Below are 22327 nucleotides of genomic sequence, written 5' to 3' on the forward strand. Positions count from 1 at the left end.
GTGTTGAAATCCAGACCATCATTTGTAACCTGTCCACTTAAAAACTGTATAATGTTCTAACCCTAACTATGGAGTGTATTTGTTGTGATCTTTAAAAAAAACGTGTCCTTATCTCTTCCCAGGTTTCAGCATCAAAGCAGTGCCATTCCCAAACGCCATCTTGAATGTAAAGGAACTTGGAGGTGAGAATCCTACATCACCTTGTGTATAAAATAGAATACATGAAGCTGCATCTGAACATCCTCCATTGCTCCTATATACACAGCTACCTACTTTCCCCAAAGGGTGGCTAGGTTCAACTGGATATTGTAAAAACGACCACCATGCCTATGTGTGATCTTTCTGCACGCTTGAATCCATCAGGGTCAGCATCGACTACATATAGGCCCGTGTAAAGTTGAAAACAAACGTGTGCGTAATGTCAAACATCGTGAGAAAAAGGCAAATTTTTGTTCAAATATTTAAGCGAGATCCAAATCACTCTGTAAACACGGACATGTTACACGCATGACTCCCTGTCGGCTCCCCGCAACCATTACCTCACCCGTGGCCAAAAAGTACACAAGCGGGTTTGTTTACGCACGCGCCGTCGTCACAGAATGACGTTCTTTGGACAGAAGACAGATCTCCTGGCAGCCCACGACCCCAGCGGTGCTGCTTGAGAAACAGGAAGTGTTCCTGGAAGCCCAGCTACCCGCATGGAAGCCGCTTGATGTTTAATACACACACTGATTGGGGATGTTGAGGAGGAGATGCAGAGGGGAAGAGGATGGAGTGGGGGTAGGTGGGTGGGGGGGGGGGGGGGGGGGTAGGGCTAGCGTGAGGCGGTGGTCTCCCACAGCTGTTTTAAGAGGCAATGCGAGGGGGAGTGGAATGATAAATTATCGCTTTCTGCTGTTTTACCAGCCACTCATCCCCATGCCACAATTTATGATTTTGTTAGGAGTAAAAGTAATTTATGTTGTTTTGCACACACCAGGCACATGACAGGTGTGCGGCATGTTTTGAAGGCTAGCTTTCAACCTAACCAGCCTACAAGATTCAAAACACACATGCACACACACACACACACGCACATGCAAAGAAAGAAGGAAACCACTAGGGAGACCGCCAGAGAGACACGCTACCAAATTTGGACAGAGCACATTGAGGATGGGGTTCAACTTCACACTAGACCTTTCTAGACTAGGTCAAAGCCCCTCTGGTAGTGCTGTGATCGGAGAGAACCATGCAGGGTCCCATGGATTGCACCTCTGATTCCCACATGGCAGTGTGTAAAGCTGTTTGTGCCCCACTCCCCAGCACCTCCGTACACCTTATCTTCTCATTCAGACGCAGAGGAGCCAAAGCTAAGCGCATTACTCACAATTGTATCCAATTTTGTACAGTGTGTGTGATTGACCAGCAACGCGCCTCTACTGACCATATCTTTGTTTAAAATCTGGTACGCACAGACTTATGGTCTAGCCGGTCGAGCAACATCCCAGATGCACCTTCTTGCGCTTCACTTTCCTGGGGATCAATGCGAGATAGGTTTTGTTGACGAGCAGTGTTTCCCTTTCGGTTTGACCTTCCGTTTTAGTTCAAGTTTCATCACAACGAAGAACCTCGCTCACTTTTGCTCGTTAGAAGGGACGACTCACTCAGCTTGGCCGCCGCCGTCTCCTTTTCCTACGCGGTCTCCCCCTGACTGTTCGGGAGAGGCGCACCGACGCACCCGGTCTCGTTTCACGCGCCACGGCGCTTCGTCAGCGGCGCAGAAAACGACGCAGGGCGGGGGGACGGGCGTGACATCACTGCTCCAAAACCCACGACGCCTCCGTGGCCTGTCGTCTTCCTTCAACCCTGACTAAGTCGAGGGAAGAGACACCCGATGAGCAGCCAGGGGGCCCGAAACGCTTCCCCCCCTTTCCTTCCATCCGCCCTGGTTTTTCCGACTACAAAGGTCACACGGCAGCGGCCCTCCGGATCGTGTGTTCCAAGGCGGTAACGCAACTCGGAATAACTGACAACCGACAAAGCCCAGATGGAGTATTTTGTTGTTGTTTCCTATCGGGGAGGATTATGGGAAAATGATGTTAGCTCGTTGTTAAAAGCAGCCAAGCAAAACTCTATAATCTCTAGAAACTGGAATGTTAAACGTTCTTTTATTTAAACAACCCTGGTGTTGTGTTCAAGCGAAAGTCTCGACTCGTGTCAGGCCACTGCCTCTTGTCGGCAGATTAAAGAATTAATTTAGACTTTTTTTTGTTGTTTTTTATAAAGCGAAAGCAGTCCAGTGCAAACATGCCAACACGAGCCGACAGAAAAAGCTTGCTTATGTTGGAAGGAGAAAAACGACACATCCACTCGTGCCTCTTGTTGTAGGGTGGGTGGGTTTGCAAAGTGTGGGTGCTGGCGGGGAGTGGGCTGAGGGAGGGAGGTCACGTCACATCCTGGTGCCCCGATATGCAGCAGGGTGTGAGCTTGTGAAATGCCGCGGTGGGCTCGTTGCACTCCGGCGAGCCACGGCCCCTTGTTGTCGTGGGCTAAATCTGGCCGTGCATTCTCCTTCCTCCCTGGAGTGCGGAACACCAGGTTGTCCTGAGAGCCAACTGGCCTCATAGCCAGTGGAGGAATCATCTCCGGAGCAGGGGATGCCATTTCTTTTGGGGTACCTACCTGCTACCTCTTCTCGGTCTTGTGTGCAATGGCTTAGTGGTCGTGGGACCAAGCAAACCACATTCCTCAAATTTTGTTGGGGGTGCAGAAGTCACTTTCACCTTTTGTTGCAAGTATGCCAAAAAATCTCACTTTGTGCGAGGATTGCAATTAATTTACAGCCTTGCATGGAGGCTATGACCTTGCGTAGAGGCTATGACCTTGCACAATTGTTCAGCGATTTGAGTCGTCAGATCGCTCTGAAAATTTGATTTACAAATCGGGTATTTAAGAAAACAAACATCACATGTTCTGGGGGGAGATCGCCTGAAGCCGCTTTACCCACTTTTGTGCTGGGCACCAAATGCTTTTTTGTGCCAAAAACGCATGTAGCCTACATATGCTCACATTTAAATCCATAGATTCATAGATTGGTTTATGTACATAGAATGTGCACAGAATACATGGTCCAGCGGGACACGATGAATGAATATCAGTCACTTATCCTTCCCTCCTATCTTTGTCAAATGATGTGGGGTCTTAATCGTTTAGTTTCTGTGATCTTGTTTAATCGGTCGACCGCTGCCAAGTAACAAGGCATGCCCGGCCGGAGAATGCACTATTGTTACTGACATGAGCTATCCAATGACACCTAAATATATCCCTCTTTCTCTTTTCAAAGCCCTATGGTTGAATACAAATTGTCTACATAGCATGCAAGATCCACATGTGAAAACCATAAAGTCATTCTGTTTATGACAACTGTTTTGATAGGTCTCCAGTTTTCTAAGTGCTACATGCAGAAGCATGGTCTGAGTTTCAAGTCCAGTCCATTTAACTTTGTAATGCAAGTAAAATGTATGACAGGCATGAAATGGCACACAATGATGGCAGTTGTGTTTTTAAAGGATTTTAAATATTTATGTCAATATCTGCTTTGGTGCGGTCAGTCATAATAAAATAAAAGGGTACCAAATAAAGCAAAATTACAATGCAAGTTATAAACACTTACTGAATTAGCATCCAGCCTTAATATACACACTGTTAATGTGCAAGTATGTGTGAGAGAGGGAAAGTGTGTGTGTGTGTATGTGTGAGAGAGGGAAAGTGTGTGTGTGTGTGTGTGTGTGTGTGTGTGTGTGTGTGTGTGTGTGTGTGTGTGTGTGTGTGTGTGTGTGTGTGTGTGTGTGTGTGTGTGTGTGTGTGTGTGTGTATCTGTCTGTGTGAGTGAGCGAGCGAGAATGGTGACACTGACGTCAGGTCTAGACAGGCTGTGTGTGCCCGAGCCGCTGGGTGACAGCTGATGGAGTGCTGGTCATAACGAACGCTATACTCATCTCCACTGATCCATAGTGCCACAGCCGCCGCACAGAATAGCCAGAGCTTCCTGTTTTGAAGGATCCTGTCGCACTGCATCTGCACAAATATTTTCTACTTGCACATTTATTTTTTTTGCAAAATGTAATAATACTTTTGCACACGGATAGAGCGGGTTTGAGGTGGTAATTGTTGACATGTGTGGGGGTAATTGTTGACGTGTGTGTGTGTGTGTGTGTCAATGTGGGAAGGAGGTGCCTGTCACAGATTATAAATGTAACGGCCTTCATGCAAGGTTAGGAGTGTGAATTCCCCTTTTTGTTTTTTTGTTTTTTTACCTTTCTTAAGTGAGTCTGCTCGCCTGTGTATAAAGATACTTGTAATCCCTCACTGGCTCTTAAAACAGATGCACACAGACACACACACACACATATACACTCAGCCACAAGAGAAAACATCACAGAGCATTTGACCACCTACAGGCAGAAGGAACTCTGAGCACATCCCTGGACCAAACCGCTACATTGTAGTCATTGCAAGCCCAATGTGGTTTGTATTACTTTCAAGTGGGACCACAATGTGGTTTGCGTTGCCCAGCAGGGAAGCTGTTCCTCTTAGTAAAGGAAGAGGCCCAAAACCAAAATTGAAATCATTTGTAAATTGTCATTTGGGCTCAAAGCAGATGCTAGCCAGCCTGTTCCGATTTAAAGTTCTGAGAGCTTTTTGAAGAGACAGCTGTGTAACCGATCCGTGGCTGGGGCCGTACCACCAAATGATATTACTGTGTACTGTGTACTCTTGGTTTTATTGTATCGGGTGATAGGTGCGTCACCAGCCCCACATAGGACTGCCCATTCTAATAATGACCTTGAGGCCCACTCCTAATCAAACCATACTAGGTCTGCAGCTAACCATTATTTGGATAATTGTTTTTTTTTAATGCATTGATTAATAATTGATTCTGTAGATTGTCATAAGTTGCAAATGCCATCAGCAGTTGCCAAAAGTAAATGTGCTTGCTTTATCTTTAGCAGCCAAGAAAAGCTGAACTGTTCCTTTTCTAAATATCCATGAACCAAATATTTGAATTAAACTGCAACATTAAGCAGCAAATGTTAGTTACTTGTTCTTGATAAAACTTAAACTCAAACTTAAACTATAAAATTTAATCAAGCTTAAGTCATTCATTGATTATCAAAATGATAAGATGGTAAGATCTGATTAATTCTCTGTTTGATTGACTTAAACTGTACAGGATATGAGGCGTGCAATGTAACTCGAGTCACAGACTAGCGACATGGGCTTTTTCTTTGTGTCTGATATTGCTCTATAATATTATCATGTTCATGTTTGTGTGTGTGCATCGGTTTGTCTAATCACAGCACGGCATTAATAATGGATAGAAGTCTAGGATGACGCCCTAATCTTCCTTTACTGAGCTGTCTATCAATGGTCATAAGTCGAGAGAGAGAGAGAGAGAGAGAGAGAGAGAGAGAGAGAGAGAGAGAGAGAGAGAGAGAGAGAGAGAGAGAGAGAGAGAGAGAGAGAGAGAGAGAGAGAGAGAGAGAGAGAGAGAGAGAGAGAGAGAGAGAGAGAGAGAGAGAGAGAGAGAGAGATTTCCATTTAATCCCTCCCGAGTTAAGTAACGACATCCAACGCACAAACGAAACGCACAACGCAGATCACAGGGAGGATTTAGCGATGCTGCATGTCTGGATGCTCAAAGAGCAGCCCTTTGCCAACAAATGTGTAGTAAATGAGTAAGAAGGGCCGGTCGCTGGTTGGAGGCCAGGGCCTCACACAGGAACTGTTTACTTAACAACAGAGCCTGCGGGGTGACGGGTGTATCCACAGCTCAAGTGCTTTCCACCGTGCTCCCAGGCTTCGCTGCGTTCCACAATGAAGTAAGCAAGCTGTATTACTGGGGCCCCTCCTTCACCTTCTCGCTGCACCCCTTCAGCCTCGATCCCCTTCCCCGGCGCTCCTTCCCTATCGCTGCATTGTAACTTCTCCGTTTGAGGGGGCTGTTTTCGGTTAAGGGAGACTTCAAAGACTGTTTTTTTTTTTGTTTTTTTTTGCTTTGACTGTAGTTCAACTTTCAAGAGTGAAAAAAAAAAAAGTGCAGATTAGCAAGATGTTTGCATTTTGGTTCAAGGTAAAAGAATCAGGCGAGGGAAAGTGTGTGTGTGTGTGTGTGTGTGTGTGTGTGTGTGTGTGTGTGTGTGTGTGTGTGTGTGTGTGTGTGTGTGTGTGTGTGTGTGTGTGTGTGTGTGTGTGTGTGTGTGTGTGTGTGTGTGAGAAAGACACAATTGGGCCCAACGGTAGCATAATTCAGACCAAATGTAAATGGAGGCTGGTTCGTTCCAAAACATAGACCATCTAAGGGCCGATTTAAATGTATTTTATTCAACCGTAAAGCACCATTTGTCAATCATCACTTGAAGAGATTGAAAGGTTACAGATAAAATCTAATCTTATTCTACGCGGTAATTGTTTGTCTACGTCTTGCCAGACTTTGTTTGGGTTATTCATGTTATCGCTCACTTTGTACTATAAACTTGTAGACTACGTACCTACGCTATAAGTATGTGTTTCCGTGGTCCCTCACGCAGACTCAACTCGACCTTTACTTTAATCCAGCTTTGGTGAATTTCTGATGTCACTACAATCCCTAATCATCCAGTGTGCCAGGGAATTAACTCGCGGCTCTGGATGAGAATAATCATCCCATTGTGTATTATTATTCTTATATTCTTATGCTTAATTTTGCTCATAATATCCAATGGGTGCAATCTGCTGGTTATTTTCCGACGCTGTGTATAGCTGGTGTTTTCCAAATCCAGGTATTTTAGTGTTCATCATAGTCTGTACAGGCAGTATTGTTCAGGCAGTATTGTTCTCATCCACGAGTGATTTCCACTCCAATCCGGCCGGACAGAATGTCTCCTCCGTTCAGGCCAATAGGTGGCAGGAGTTGCCAGTAAGACATGAGTGACATTCCAGCCAACTCCCAGGCAAAGATGAGAGAAACTTCCCAGGCAATCTCTCAAGTGCCACTTTGTCTGATAACTTTCCACTCCAGTGAGAGGTGTGAGGAAAGAGAGAGGGAGGGGGGCGGTGGAAGGAAGGATGGAGCAAGGAAGGAAGAGAGAGGAGGGGAATTGGGGGGGGGGGGGGAGGGGGGGTGACTAGAAAGGGGGGTAAGGGGGTGTCACTCCCCTGCAAGGGGGTGCAGGGGAGTGACTGGGGGGGATGTCTGAATGTCACTGGAAGCATTGCGTGACGCTTAAAGACTCGCCAGGCTCACAGTTTGTCACCACTTGGCAATTACCTTGCTATGAGCAACTCTGGTGGAAAACAAAACCTGGTGACGAGATTGGAGGGGAAGAAGGGCGATGACAGAAAACTGACTTTGAAATACTTTGTTTTATGCAAATGTCTGCAGTCTGGATGGTTCACCGTGGTATGTTTGAGCTCAGTCAATCTTCAGTAATAATGTTGACAATAATCTCAAAGTAGTGCTTGTTTGTATGTATTGTTTGTTTGTATTGTATGTACTCCTATGATTCTTGCAATTTCTGGGTTGTCTCTTCATGGTTGAATGCACTTAATGTAAGTCACTTTGAAAAACCGCATCAGGGAAATAAATGTTATTTAATAAAATAACGGTTTTGATCTAAATAATCATGTAGTGGCAATTGTATGACTTATTAATTCAACAATACATTTTATGTTTTAATAAAAATATTACACGTACAAAGCCAGTATGTCACAAAAGTATAAAAAGAACGCATCACATACTATACTACATACATAATATACTACTATACCAAAAAAAATTCCTAATGTGATAAGAAAATAACAATGTTTTGGTTACAAGTGAGGCTTTTCTCCATGACGGGATGTTTGTGAGCAGGACTTGCAGCCAGAAATACCAAACGTTGCTGTCAAGCTTAGGCTCATTGCGACAATGTGGCAGATATTGTTGGATTTAGTCTGGACATTGGGTTACTGCAATGTGTCAAATTCTAATTTCTCCCATGAGAACTAGCACACGAGGAGGAATGCCTGACGGCTTCAGCCCGGATAAGTGAGACAGTTGGTGGTCTCCTTGTTTTAACACCGCCGCCTGTGCTCAGGAGTCTTGCACCTTGGCTGCTGTGGAGAAAACAAGAAAAAAAGTGAAAGTTCTCAAGCGACGTGTAGAAAAACCCCTTTTTTTCAAAGGTGCAAAAGGGACTTCTGAATTTTGTGATGTATCAAAACATAGTCTTTGCGGGGCGCTACAGGGTAAACAAGTGATTCATGCAATGAGGGTGTTCTTTCTAGTCGACTGAAATGACGATCATAATATCCACCCAGGAAAACATGTGCAGAACAAGCCCACAGGAACACGTCACCCCCATGGCATCGCTGTTCCTACTGCGGCCTCTCGTAGCGTGGCTCTGATCATGGTGTTTTTATGCCGCCGTGACTCCTGTGCCCTGACTGAACCCTCCCGGCTTACAGGTGCCGACAACATCAAGAAGTACTGGAGCAGATACTACCAGGGCTCACAGGGGGTGGTGTTCGTCCTGGACAGCGCCTCGTCGGACGAAGACCTGGAGGCCGCCCGCAACGAGCTCCACTCGGCCCTGCAGCACCCCCAGCTCTGCACTCTCCCCTTCCTCATCCTCGCCAACCACCAGGACAAGCCTGCCGCGCGTACCCCAAACCAGGTAAGCCAAGACCCCCCAAGCCCTGCGTGTCCAGCCCCGGCCGTGTCTTTGAATGGATTTGGACACACACTGAGAATGTTTTTTTTTTTTTTTTGTACGTTATGGACACTGCTGTATCTGCATCGCAAACACATGTTACTCTGACTAGACAAGAACCACGGTATCACGTGTTAACTTGGCTATTTCCTTTGAACGTTATGTCGGATACGCTACACATCAGTACCACGTTAGCACTTCCACACTCTTTACCAAGTCCAGGTCAAACTGCCTTTTTGTTATGAAAATGTATTGTACGTTTCTTGTACCTATTTTTATTTTTATTTTGTGCGAGTCTGAACACACACTGCCATATTTTCCCTTATCTTTGTGAGGGGATCTGAGTATCTATGACCCATAGCTCTTTAACATTTTGGCACTTGTCCAGAAGGTAAAACTGTAGACTTCCAAAGGCACGTGTCCCAGCATATTGACTTTCGCTTCGGTCCTCCACTTTCAAGCATTTGAGGGACAGGATTCACTAGCATGCTAGGAAATTCTGTGAAACGGAAACATTGACATTAAAATAAAGTAGATAACATCCGGTGATTCATCCTGCTTTACACTACTTTCCCACTTAGGGGGGCTATTTGTGTAGTCACAGTGGAATTATTTTCACATCTTATCATTATGATTAATAAAAACCTTGTCAGTAAGTAATGGACAATGGTCCTGATGCTAGCACATTTTGACCTAATACACTTGCAGGAGGCTGCTTTCAAATCACTCCCCAACATGGGTTTTGTATGAGACATTAAGACGAGTTTAATCATGCTTGATCATCAGCATAATTCAACTTGATTTGACCTCCAATTAATGGAAACGATTTGGAAAACATTTTCCTTTTACATACCACTGTCCTGACTGTTGAGGGGGTTTTCCACCAGTAATTCTCTCGCTTGTTCAACTCTGTGGAAACTGATCCCCTGACCTACTGTGTGTCCGGAACAGCCTATACCCAACCCCCCTTCCAGTACAGATATAGTAGCAATTTCTCTCTGATAAGCAACACCTTTTACTAATAATAGAACAAACTTGTTGCTAAGTGGGAACCAGAATCAAGAAGTAGCTCCAGTCATCACACGGCAACACTGATAAAGGGCACCATTGTCTCATTGGCAGACGTCGAAGATCAGGTGTCCACGTCCAACCACCATATAAAGAACAGCGTGCCCCCACAGAATGCCTTCCATATTAGACCCACAATTACACATATCTGTTCCTGGCAGATCCACCAAATCTCTATATCAGGTGCACACTGTGTACTGTAGTTGCAACAGACGTGTAGTCAAGGCTGACATTTTTCCATTGAAGGATGAATATTCTTCTTTTAACAGCTGTTCAGCCTCCCTGACAGACCAGTCAGTAAACGTAAGGACACAGCCCAAATGTCACCGGTCATCTCTCCACCCCCCTTCCTGCGCGACTAGATGAATCACTGTTGGGGCGTTCAGGGATAAATAGCAGTGAAACTGATCTAGTCTTGCTTGGCTCTTCTCTTCCTCTGGTACGAGCCACACTCTGTCCTACCTCACTCTTGGTAGGTTTCAGTTGGTTAGAATATCTTGTGCTGCTTTCACTTTAATCTGTATTAAATCAAAAAGAAAAAAAACGGCCAGCCTCCATTTCCCAGCTTGTATGTAAAAAACTTTACATACATACATACATACATACACTCATCGCTTTTTAAATCAATAGATTGCTAGACAGGGCTGACCAAATGATGATATCCTGTCATCCCTTGAGGCGTCTACCGTTAACTGCAGTGAGTGATTTCTCAAATCTGATCACGACGGTGACCTGATATGAACTTGATACATTCAAAAACAGCCCGGTAATCTTATTGATACCTTGGTGTAAGCCTCGCAACAATTTTGCTTTGTTTAGACTCCCTGTAAGCTCTAATTAAACATAATCAACTGCTCGCCAGAGCGTGACGTGCGCTCTGCTGCATGGCGCTCGTGTCAGTAACTGGGAGGTATCGACAATCCCTTGCCGTTTATAAACACTTTGACACGTGAGAGCGGTTTATAGGGAGGAGGGAGAGTAGTCTAGCCTAAAGGCACTTATTACAATGCCCCAGTGAGGTCAATCACAGTTCATATTGTGAGCCTATTATGTCAAGAGAGCAGGCGTCCAGAGCAGAACTAGTATAGAATTAGAGCCGGTACTTCTCTGCTTGTTCTTTTCTGCTTGTTCTCGATGCAGCAATAGTAGTCTTTCTATGTAGCCATGAAGACTTTAAGCATTGGATTTTGCGTGTTGTCTGCAGAGACAAAGACAATGGCCACAGCCAAGATGAGAAACATGTAGACTAATCTAAAAATTTCACACATCGCAACTATTTATGTGCGGTAATCTCTAGCTTCACTGTACCTAACAGATGTAGCCAAGCTGCTAGTATCAAAGAGGCTGGGTCCGTGCATGTTGCCTCCTCATCATCCTTCTACTCTGGGAAGCAGATGGGTGTTCTCATGCTTCATTGATGAGGACGAAATGCTTCCCAAAGCAGGGATGCTAAATAGTAAATGAAAGTCACGTCACAAACAGGTGGCAAACTATACTTTGCACAATGTCGCAACCTGGTCTCAGATTAGTGCTATGTGTTTCCTTCAGCTGAGTCTTAAAGCCCTATTAAGGGTGTGTCTCTGGCTATTGGTCCAAGGTGAACGTATGTGAGCATCAGGTCATGCTAAATATGTACAGCATCAAAATCACTACAATGTATTATATATTCATATATTTACCCAGTGAGGGGATTTAGTTGTGAAATTACCTAATGTGTTGAAATTTGTTAAGGATGTTTTGTGATCATTCTGAATATACTTAAAAGTATACCTTAAAGTACACTTACTTGTAAAAGTGACTTAGAAAAGTACCAAGTAGCTTTAGGAGTTATGACAATCAGAGCCTGCAAATAAGGGCTGCAAATTCAGTGTAAGGAAAGGAAGGAAACAAATAATTTAAAATGTTTTTAATGTGGTAAAGCTCAGGAGCTCCACTAAGGAGTCTCCAACTCAATATATATATATATATATATATATATATATACTGAACTGAGTCGTTCTTATCGTCTTTTGCCAAACAGTATGGCGCTAAATGTAGCTTTCCAGTCCTCGTTAAACTGTTCACTAGGTTGTCAGCATAAATTAGAAGCTTTGACAGATGACAAATATGTGTGAGAATTTGAGGTTTTCTGATTGACTGTTTCATGAACACCCCTGATTAATATATGATAAGTCAGTGGGTTAAGTCAGTGGGTATTTCTGCCTGAACGTCTATTCATTCATTCATTATCCCTTGACCAGACTGGTGGATGGCTGAATTTTCTTTGGATGTTTTCCTCATTCACATTGCTTGTAGCCATACAGGTTCTTAACGTTCATCCTATACATCCAGAGAACCACAGCCACAAGATCCCGATAAGGAATTGCCTACTTTGTCCATGGCCTAAATAACCTACCTTTTGAAACTGCTATGCTAAATAATTGAGTTAATATGTGGTAGGTTTTATGTTTAATGTACGATACTGTATGGTGCGGAGAGTGGAGCTGCACAGGTCCTTTGCAGCACTCTGCCTGGAGCACTGTTTGAACAGGACTAGGATTACATGACAGGCTAATGGAGCTGAGAATTTGCTCATTCCCTATGTTGTCTGGCGATGCACTTGGGCCGGCTGGGCTTTTATCTGTGTCCTACGATTGAACTTACCTCGCACCCCAAATTTGACCCCGGCGATGCGCATGTTTTAACATGTACTGACACGTCTAGGTGCTCAAGTGTCAGATGGCAGCACAGATGTTTTCATAAATTAAGAGTTGCAGAGTCTAAAAATAAAAATGTATTCATACGTTGGAGTAAATATCCAACAGGTTTTATTTTTAACCCTTGAGTTACTGTGGCTATGCTGTGTTTCGACTGAAAATCCTTGATCAGGATAACAGAAGCCTGATTCGGTTAATTCAAATCTCTGCAGTAAATCAAAAAAGATTCAATAGGAAATTATACCCTTATGACTGTTGTGAAAATCTGTAGTATGCCGTTTTAACAAGCTGGATTATAAAAAAAAAGGCAGGCAGCTCTGAACCCCTCTTTGTCTGGTTTACACTGAATTAATTCAAGACAAAATATTCACATTCTTCCCCCATACACTTACCCTTAACCCTTCAGGGTTTGCTCATTATTGGACATACGGTTTTTTCCTCAAAACAACGTGTGAATTGGCCTGTCAGCCTTAACAAAGTCTCATACTTTGAACACATTTCTGTCAAATATGGACCCCGATATTTCTGACGGTAATAAAACATCAAAACGGTCATAAAAAAATTGTGAAAGGCGCTATGAATTAAAGCCCAGATTTCTCCCCACAACGTGTGTACTAAGTAACAGCCGTAGGTGTGGGACCCCAGGGAGAGCCACCAGATGCAGGGTGTCCTTGTTTACAGTGGCACGCGGGCCGACCGAGGGTGTTTCTGGCCACACCGCCGTGTGTCGGTGGCGCTGGCGGCGAGGTAATATGGTGCGACGGGCTTGTTAAGACCCTCACTGGGGGCCCACTGTGCAAGTGTTTTTCTGGGGCAGGGGAGGGTCTGGAGGAGGCAGAGGGAAACGCGGGACAGAATTCCTTGTTGACATCAATCTCCTGCCGTTGGGGGGCCCGAGGAAGCCGGGGAGGAGCAGAGGGGAGGTCAGCCTGTTGATATAACACCTCAACAAAGCAGGTCTGTTTGGATGGCTGGACCTCATGCACTCCACATTCACGTAGGGTTTTTTCTTGTTTCGGGACACAGGCGCTGCTAACGGTGTCTTTCCGAGTGGGATTGAAGTGTTGAAGAGCCAGTGTTTTGTTTCCCCTTTTTTCCTCTCTATGGATAACAAAATGAAATATAGGAATTATAACGACGGGATGCATCGCATTGTGGGCGTAGCACAATGCGGGCCACAGGTTGGCAGAGATGAACTGGGAATAAGGTAGACCAAAATGGAAGGATACAAGGCAGGGGAAGCTGAGAGAGAGAGAGAGAGAGAGAGAGAGAGAGAGAGAGAGAGAGAGAGAGAGAGAGAGAGAGAGAGAGAGAGAGAGAGAGAGAGAGAGAGAGAGAGAGAGAGAGAGAGAGAGAGAGAGAGAGAGAGAGAGAGAGAGAGAGAGAGAGAGAGAGAGAGAGAGAGAGAGAGACTAAATTGGAGAAATGGCAATTGCTGTGATATCCAACCTTGAAAACAGTGATGACAGCTCCACTCCAATGTTTAACACAGAGACGATGATGACTGAGCAGGAAAAACACACACACACCTCTTTTGAAAACTCTCCAACTCATGCTTTCTCTCACTCACTTACATCCTCTTTCTACCTTTCCCCCTCCTCTCTTCCCCCACTCTCCCTTGTTCCCCTTACTTTAATCTCTCTCCATCTTTTCCCCTCTCTCTCTCTCTCACCCACTCGGTCTCAGTCATACACCACAAATCAGTCTGGCGCTCACTTTTCCCTTTACGCTTCACTCAGTTGTGAGGAAAACAATGCCTGCTGTGAATTGAAGCACATCTGTTTTCAGTGTACCAAAGTTAACAACTGGTGGTGCTTACGAATCGACGACAAAAGTTACACCCCACAGGCCACTGAGCACCCAAACAGGTCGTGGTGTTTGGTTGGCATTCATCGTGTGTCACGGACTAGAGAGTAGTGAGTTATTATAATGAACCAAAGTCTCTCACACACGTACACGTGTATACACACACACGCACACACACACACACACACACACACACACACACACACACACACACACACACACACACACACACACACACACACACACACACGTCATACACATGTCATACATTTGCTCTCTTGTTGACACAAACCAACATGGAAATACAAAGGCTTGAAAGATGAATTGTGATTGTTTCTTCACCATATTCCAGAAACACATCATAAAATAATCATAACTTAGCAAACTCAAATGGTTGCCTGAAGACACACACTGTGACTGTTGCCTGAAGACCACACACATACACACACACATGAACACCCACAGACATGTCTAATGCTCTGTCTTTCTTTTGCTGACACACACACACATACACACGTGCACACACAAACACAGTGACACAGTCATGCTTGTTTCCATTGGGCCATGTTTTCTCCAGCTGATCCCGACAAAATCTGAGAACAAACAGTAAATAGGTTCTTCTTAGTCATTGTTCCATGGTGACTAAGATCACATTACTTGTGAACAACTTCTCCTTGTTTGTTGTTGAAGACCGGAGGCAGTCTTTTTTTTCATTCAGTGTTCCTATGCACCACTCTATTTTAATTTTGTTGTTGTGGTTATTGTTGTTGTTTTTTACAAGAAGCACAGCGTTGTCTATCTTGCTTACCACTACTGCACTCTTAAAATACAATGGAGTATGCTGTGGTCTTCATGCTTATTTGTAAGCCAAACAAGCTAAAACCATAGACCGTCTAAAGAGTTGTGAATATTTGAGTTCCATTCTGAGCTGCAGTATGAATGAATGGTAGCTGAAGTGAGACTGTGTTTGCACTGCACAGAAGAAGTCATTATTGGCATCGCGCCTTGGAATTGAAGGTAGAGAATTTCACTTCGGCTGCTAGGAGTAAAACATCAACATGAGACGTAGTTTGATGACGTTGTGAAGTACCACGGGATCATGGGAGTCCTTGTCCTGACCGAAATCGTGGTGACGTGACTGAAATCGTTGTCATGGACGAGTTAACGTGAGTCTCTCGTATTTGGCGGTGTATACCTGCCGATGGTGCGGTGGAGCAGCAGAAGTCCTCTCTACAGAGCCATCGTTTGGTCCATAGTTGACATAAAAGGTCAATTTCAAAGTACCGATGAAGTAGCACATCATAGTAGGCTATATTAGGCCTGGGCAATAAAACAATAAATTATCGTATCGTGATAGACTTTTGATCAATATCAATATAAAACATGTTCAATATATATCGATAAGAGACTGGACCACCGAATCTAGCAGCTGGGTTTGTTACACAAACACGGTTCCATACTTATTTACAATATTTGAGTGTTTTTCATTGTTGTATCGACATTGGAGTATTTATCAATGAAGAACAGTGGAAGGTCATGTTAAGTGTTAAACAGAAGTGTTTAAATCCAGCATGGTAGTATTTTTAGGTCATTCAAATTATCAATAGTTATCGATATCGATCAATATGATCAAGTTATATGTGAAATGTCTTTCAGCCCTGGCCTAGGCTAGATCACTATTGGAATATATCAATACATAAGGTCTCTAATGAATTGTTTTCGCATGCTTCACCTGAAGTTAGGGGGTAAAGGGCATAGGACGCCGTTGTCTTGCGACCAAAGAATGGGCAGTATCTGGGAATAAAACCACGGATTTCTCTGTGTTTGAACGTTGTTGGAAACGATTTGTAATGATAATGTAAGTACACAACTTAACAAAGATATATAACATAGTGTTTTAGACATTTTAGACATTTTAATACATACATTTTAAATCCTACAAACAATTATTCCCATTTTTGGAAATGTCTTCGCACACATATTGTGTGTAATTGTATAGATTTTGGTCAATAAAAGTATTGAAACAACGTGCTGATGATTGGTACGACTTCTCCATTCCATCATCTCATGATCATGTATAATTAAACCGCCTACAGTTATAACTTAAACCTGTCTTATCTTATTTAGTATCTTGTGTAATCTTTCACCAAGTGTTATGTTAGGATAATCTGCTGAGTCCTGCTGAGATAAGAAAGAAAAAAAATATATATATATATAATAATTGCCAAAATAAATATTTGGGCAATTGTATTCACACTTGTAATGCAAAAAACATGTTGTGAGAGTCAGTGCTTTTACAGCAGAGCAACACTTTCCACACGCATCCATATTTTACCTTTTTTGCTGACTTTTGCTTAATTCATTTCCCTATCCATTTTCCCCCCCTTTTTCCTGATTTCTTAACTTTTGAATTCCCAATGAAAATACCCAGCATTCCATTCCTTTCCATTCTCCCTCGCTCTCTGTGTAAAATTGTTGAGCTGTCTCCAGCCCGCGAGAAGCCAATAACTCATTATGGTGCTTGTCGTCAGGAGGGATGCGACCTCCCTGAACCCCCGTCCATGAGTGTTGAGTGGCTCTGTCCAACGCCAGTTCTCAGTCCTCCTGTGGTCAACAGGAATGTGACTCACACCATGACCGAAAACTGAAAACCCAACAAGTTGTTCTTCCATGTCAGGGGGGGGGGTCTCATCTGGCCAGCGCTTGTCTGCGGGTCCGCCGGGGGTCAGAGCCCATCAGCAGGGGGAGAATCTGAGAGCAGCAGAGAGAGAGAGATTATAAATCACTTGGGGAGAGGTGTGATTCCAGTTTAGGGTCATTAATTCATGTCTGTGTTGCATGTTATGATGTGCGCACCACAGTTGGTGGGAAAGGGGGAGGTTATGAAAAGAAGGTAAAAATAGCAAGTGGGGGAGTTTGAGGAGTTTGAAGCTGAGCCTTAGAGTTTTCATGATTTATTTGGTCTTGAAATCATGAAGACCAAAACATGTCCTCACATGTTCCACGACAAATAACTATTACATTTATAGCTGTGTTATTCTGCGTTTTGAAACCTTTTTTGCTTTAAGTGCTATACTTAAGGTATACTTAAATACCTTTTTGACTAGCAATGATAAAACACTAATCATCAATCAATACATATAGCAAAGGACATAATGCAAAATTGATGTACATGTGTAAATGTCCATGATGCACAATGTGTTACGTCATACCAAAATAAACCTTGGCTTGCTATAGATTTGAGTTATCGGTGACCATCCGAGTCTGTAAATCTTCACTAACTTTCGCCCCATTTCATTCTGACAAATGTCCTCAACGGTGATTGATCGCCCTCCCGGACCACTGCTAGGGGTCGGGCCGCTTCCTCCAGAGATTAAGGGGTGCTCGGGTCTCTTCCCAGGGAAGTGTTTGTCACTTGGTCTTTTTCCCTTTTGTTTTTTCTTCTCCATTATGAGGCTTGCTAAAATAAAGTGTGTTGAGAGGAGGGCAGGGGGAGCAGGGGGGGGTCAGGGCCCTGTTTGATCATTGATCTCTGTGACCCCATTTTGAAGGATCTTAATCTCTCAATTACCTCCTCTGTCTTATTTGTAAAGGGGGGCGGGGGGGAGTGGTCCCGGTGGACTGGGAACCATCCAGGCCTGGGGATGCTGCAGGGGGAGGTGTGTGGGGGGGGAGGCCATGATGGAGCAGGCTTTCTTCCACTCGGGTGAATGTACACAGATATAATGAAGCTCTGGAATTTCCAGGGGTGTCAATACTATGTCTGCACACACAGTGCAGACATACCAATCGATATTCCAGATGAACAGTGGAGCTTTAATCAGCGCTGACGAGTTGAGCCGACAAGGCCCCGGTCCGAACCCAACCAAAAACCGCACATCGCAGGCTTTCTTCACGGCCAAACCTCATTACAGGCCGACATTTTCGAAACAAGTTTCCACATACCGTTACAACTTTTGCATGGAACCAAACTCTCCGCACACCTCAGACTTTCCCCTCTTTTTCTCTTGCGCAACCAAGTGGTAATCGCCCGAGGCCGCCCGCCTCGTCCCCTTCCTCAGCAGCATCCGTTTTTGCGTTTATCTCTATTTCCCAAACAACACAGCTGACAGGTTATCCAATGTTTTATGGGTCAGTCCGGTCCGAGGGGCGGGGAAAGCCGTCTGACCGAGATAAGACACACAGTTGCTGTAAGTGAACACACTACTAAAGAAGTATGTGATTCATTGAATACAGCCAAAACCCTGACGTCAGCCTGTCAAACATGTGAGATATGAGGAGCGACGAGAACCCGTCCGCTCCTGTCGGGTCTCGTTCTGGTCGGGGCACAGATCTCCAGCTCTGATGTCAATATTTATACGCTGACTTATCACAGTGTACATTGGGTTTTACACCATTAAAAGGTATAAGGGGTCATTTCTGCCGCCAGGGGTCTCTCTACCAAAACAATAACAAAAGACGTAGTTTGATGACGTCGTGAAGGATGTGTGGGCTCTGTCTGTTGCGTTGTGGTCTTCACCACCGTTGCCAGGGAAAATCGATCTGACGTGACTCATGCTAAAAGTCAAGGTTATGTATTAAAGTTGAAGTCACATTACGCTTAGTAACGTTTATTGTTTTGTGTAACATTGTTGAACTGTCTCCAGCCTAGGAGAAGCCATGCCTTATTTCATGACCACCCATAAAGCTGTAGATAACATATATGGAAAATTAAATAGTGGGGTAGCCCAGCGCTCTTTGGGATAATGTTAGTAAATAAACAGGTCTAGTCATTTATGATATTTGTATGTGTAAATGTTACATATTATACCTTTTTTAAGATGTCTAATCTACCAAATATCTATCTCTCTATACATATATAATAGTACTATATATACTGTATATATATTTATATTACACACACAGCATTTATTCAGTCAAACATCTGCCCTCTTTTAAAATACCATATTAAGCTTATTTTATCCTTGTAAGTACTCTGTTAAGCCTAGATCAATATAACTGTTCTATAGATAGCGGAAATCCCAAACCTTTCTCCTACATGAGGCAACTGTCTAACTTGATCCTTCAAGGAGATTTTAGGCTAACTTTTATGGCCACTGTGTGAAGAGTCGCCACAGCACCACTCTTCATGGCAATAATAATGCTGTGACAAGACTGCAACACATAAATCTATGCCTAGACCAAGCTGTTCCGTACACCGAACAGAACGTGAGCATCGGTCTACATTTATTTAACTATCAACTCCAACTGACAATTGACTGCCCTTTTAACAGTATTATTGGCAGATGTTTCAGGTGAAAATAATTCAGTTTCATAGAGAGTATATTTATCAGGTTGATGGATAGAATATATTTGGGGTGTAAAATGCCCCATGAGCAACTCCTAGAATTGTATTTGTTTTTCTCATATTGCACAGGTCAAAAAATAAATCAACCCAAGTGTGCATACAAAGTCCCTACCTGTTTTGTATTTCCCTAAGGGGTGAGTCACATTTATTTTAAAGCAGTGCATTCAAGGTCTACCAAGAACCAGGGATCAGGTTTGATCTAGCGCTTTGTCAACAACATGTTTTCCCAGGGCGTTCTGACCATTTATTAGCTCTTCATAAGTGCCTAAGATGGAGGCAGTTCTACGATAACAAGGAAAACAACCAAAGAAACCTCCAGAGAACATTGATTCAGGAGGATTGATCTATTTATAGGTTTGCTTACGTGTAATTCAATTAAGTAAGGGATAATCACCTCAAGGCAGGGCAATAAACAGTTTGATATGTCCGGCTCGTGGAAACCTTCCACGAGCCGGGCATATCAAACTATTTATTGCCCTGCCTTGAGGTGATTATCCTGTTTATTCTACTTCTTGCTTGCCAACATAATAAAACAATTCAAATACTTTAATAATTATGCTTTTTCTTATTCATATTGCATGCTTATTAAATGTATACTCTGTTTGAGTGATCTCCCTCAAAAAGTAGTCCCCTTTAGAACTACGGTGAATAACGTTAGCTCAGCTGTAGCTAATTAGTTTCCATAGTAACCATACAAGGCTGCATCTGATCACTAGTTTAATAACGTAGTTGTCTCGCTTGCGAAACTATGTATCGACTGACCCTCCGATAGATTTCCGACACATCTTAGAAACTTTTTTAAACAAGGTTTATTTTTACAATGGCTCATGTTTGAAATTTCTGTGATAGAAAAAAAAATACAAGCCGCGTATTGATCTACTATTTTATGACGCTGTGCTCAGTCAGCAGCAAGTACAACCGACAAGTCAGCGGGCAACCTGCCAACCCAGCCAATCAGAATCAAGCATTCTTAAACGAAGTAGAATAAGTATGATATATTTGGATAATACCCATGGCCGACTCCCAGGTTAATAAAGGCCTGTTATCATATAAGAGGTTTTCCCTCGATTTGATGATTTTGTTTTCAAATGTCATGGAAGGGTATGATCAGTTGCTCCTCATTTAATGTTGTTCAAACCCCCCCCCCCCCCCCCCCAAGTCCTCGAGGCCAGAAAGTTAACTCAATGGAAAGGATGGAACAACACAATATTCACTTATAGATAAACAAATGAGGAGATTGAATTGCATATTTGTATGGGAAACATTATCTGCCATTAAAGGGAAGCCTATCTCTAATTCTCACAGTGTATTAAATACATTATGAATGCTTTAGGACATATGTTTTTGTAGTGTTTGTTGTGGACTAAGGCAATGCATCAAGCTCTGTCCAGACTGAAAGCTACCACAGCCTTCTCCAAATCCCTTAAGCATTTTCTGCTCCTGAGCCTTTGCATTGAATGTTGCTGAAAGCCTATTTTTCAATTTTAAAAATAAAATATTTTAAGGCAATTTTTGGTACATTTCAACTTGGGGTATATTTATAGAGACTTTTACACACTTAATAATTCAAATAAATGTCTTCAAATGATTCATTGAACTTAATGCACACAGCCCTCAACCTCCATCACCAATACGCATTCCATCCAGGGAGCAAGAGCAACAGCAGCTGGAAAGGACATTGACTTGTGGCTTTTCTGTTGACATTAGCTGGGAAAATGAACGAGCCTTGTGAATTAAAACTGTCGCTTTTGGATGTGCTCTTGACGTGATTAATGGCACATTCAATTCCAAACCATAACGGGGCGTTAATGTGTTCTCTGTGTGATACTAAATAGACTAAATCTCATGCTCTTTAGCGCAGCGGCCCTGTGCCCATACTCGTGTTTGGGAGGTGGACATAGAAAGCACACCAGCACATGGTCACAAAGGGATGCAACAACAAGACTCCTTGAAAAAGGCCTGTTGAATAAATGGTGACGAGCGACAAAACTTGCCTTCGCTAACAATAAATAGCACCTGGTGCAAAAACAGCAAAAAAAAAACAACAACATTTTGTTTGTATTTGTTTGGACAAACGATACCATGGTATCGAACGATCGCACGGATGAGCGTAATCTCTGGGGGGGGCTTTGATGTCGCTGCCGTCGTGTGGAATCGGAGCGGCCTGGTTCTGTGCAGACGGAGGAGCACCCACCCCCCCCCCCCAAAAAAAAACAAAAAACAAGATGAGTCTTGAGTCTGGAGCTGGAGACATGTCAGGGGGAGGCGGCGTTTTCATCAGAGACAATTAAGACACTCCTCTTTAACCTGCGTCCTCGCGCAGACCTCCAGATGCGTGGCGGTGTTGTCAGACAGACGTGAGGCGGGCCAACGTGCCTGTCTGGCAGCAGCTGTGCGGATGTCTACAGTCGTGCGTCTCACCTCCGCACAAATCAAACAGTCGCGTCTTGCGTCAACAAACCGGTTTTGGCGTCTTTGTTGGTTTTTTTCTCTTTCTCTCAAGCCTTTTCTGCCTTTGTCACGGGAACACACACACGCACGCACGCACACACACATGGGAGCGCACACACTCGTGCACACGGTAACACACACACGCACACGGGAACACTCACACACACACACATGGGATCACGCACACACACGGGAACACGCACACACACACCATGGTGTTATACAGGCAATTCACAGCTCATCCACAG

The 22327-nt window shown here is 43.7% G+C and overlaps 1 protein-coding gene across 1 annotated transcript in view; it reads left to right on the top strand.

The window, feature by feature from the left end:
- The window catches only part of LOC311343016 (ADP-ribosylation factor-like protein 15), a gene marked incomplete at its 5' end in the record, with an annotated part of 77117 nt that overhangs the window by 25600 nt on the left and 29190 nt on the right, over positions 1 to 22327 (top strand). The window contains 2 exon segments of the mRNA XM_084467866.1: positions 123 to 182; positions 8467 to 8675. Coding sequence (XP_084323992.1) covers positions 123 to 182; positions 8467 to 8675 — 269 coding nt within the window.

This window comes from Micromesistius poutassou (assembly GCF_964030765.1).
Source record: "Micromesistius poutassou genome assembly, chromosome: 5".
In the NCBI taxonomy this organism is placed as follows: Eukaryota; Metazoa; Chordata; class Actinopteri; order Gadiformes; family Gadidae; genus Micromesistius; species Micromesistius poutassou.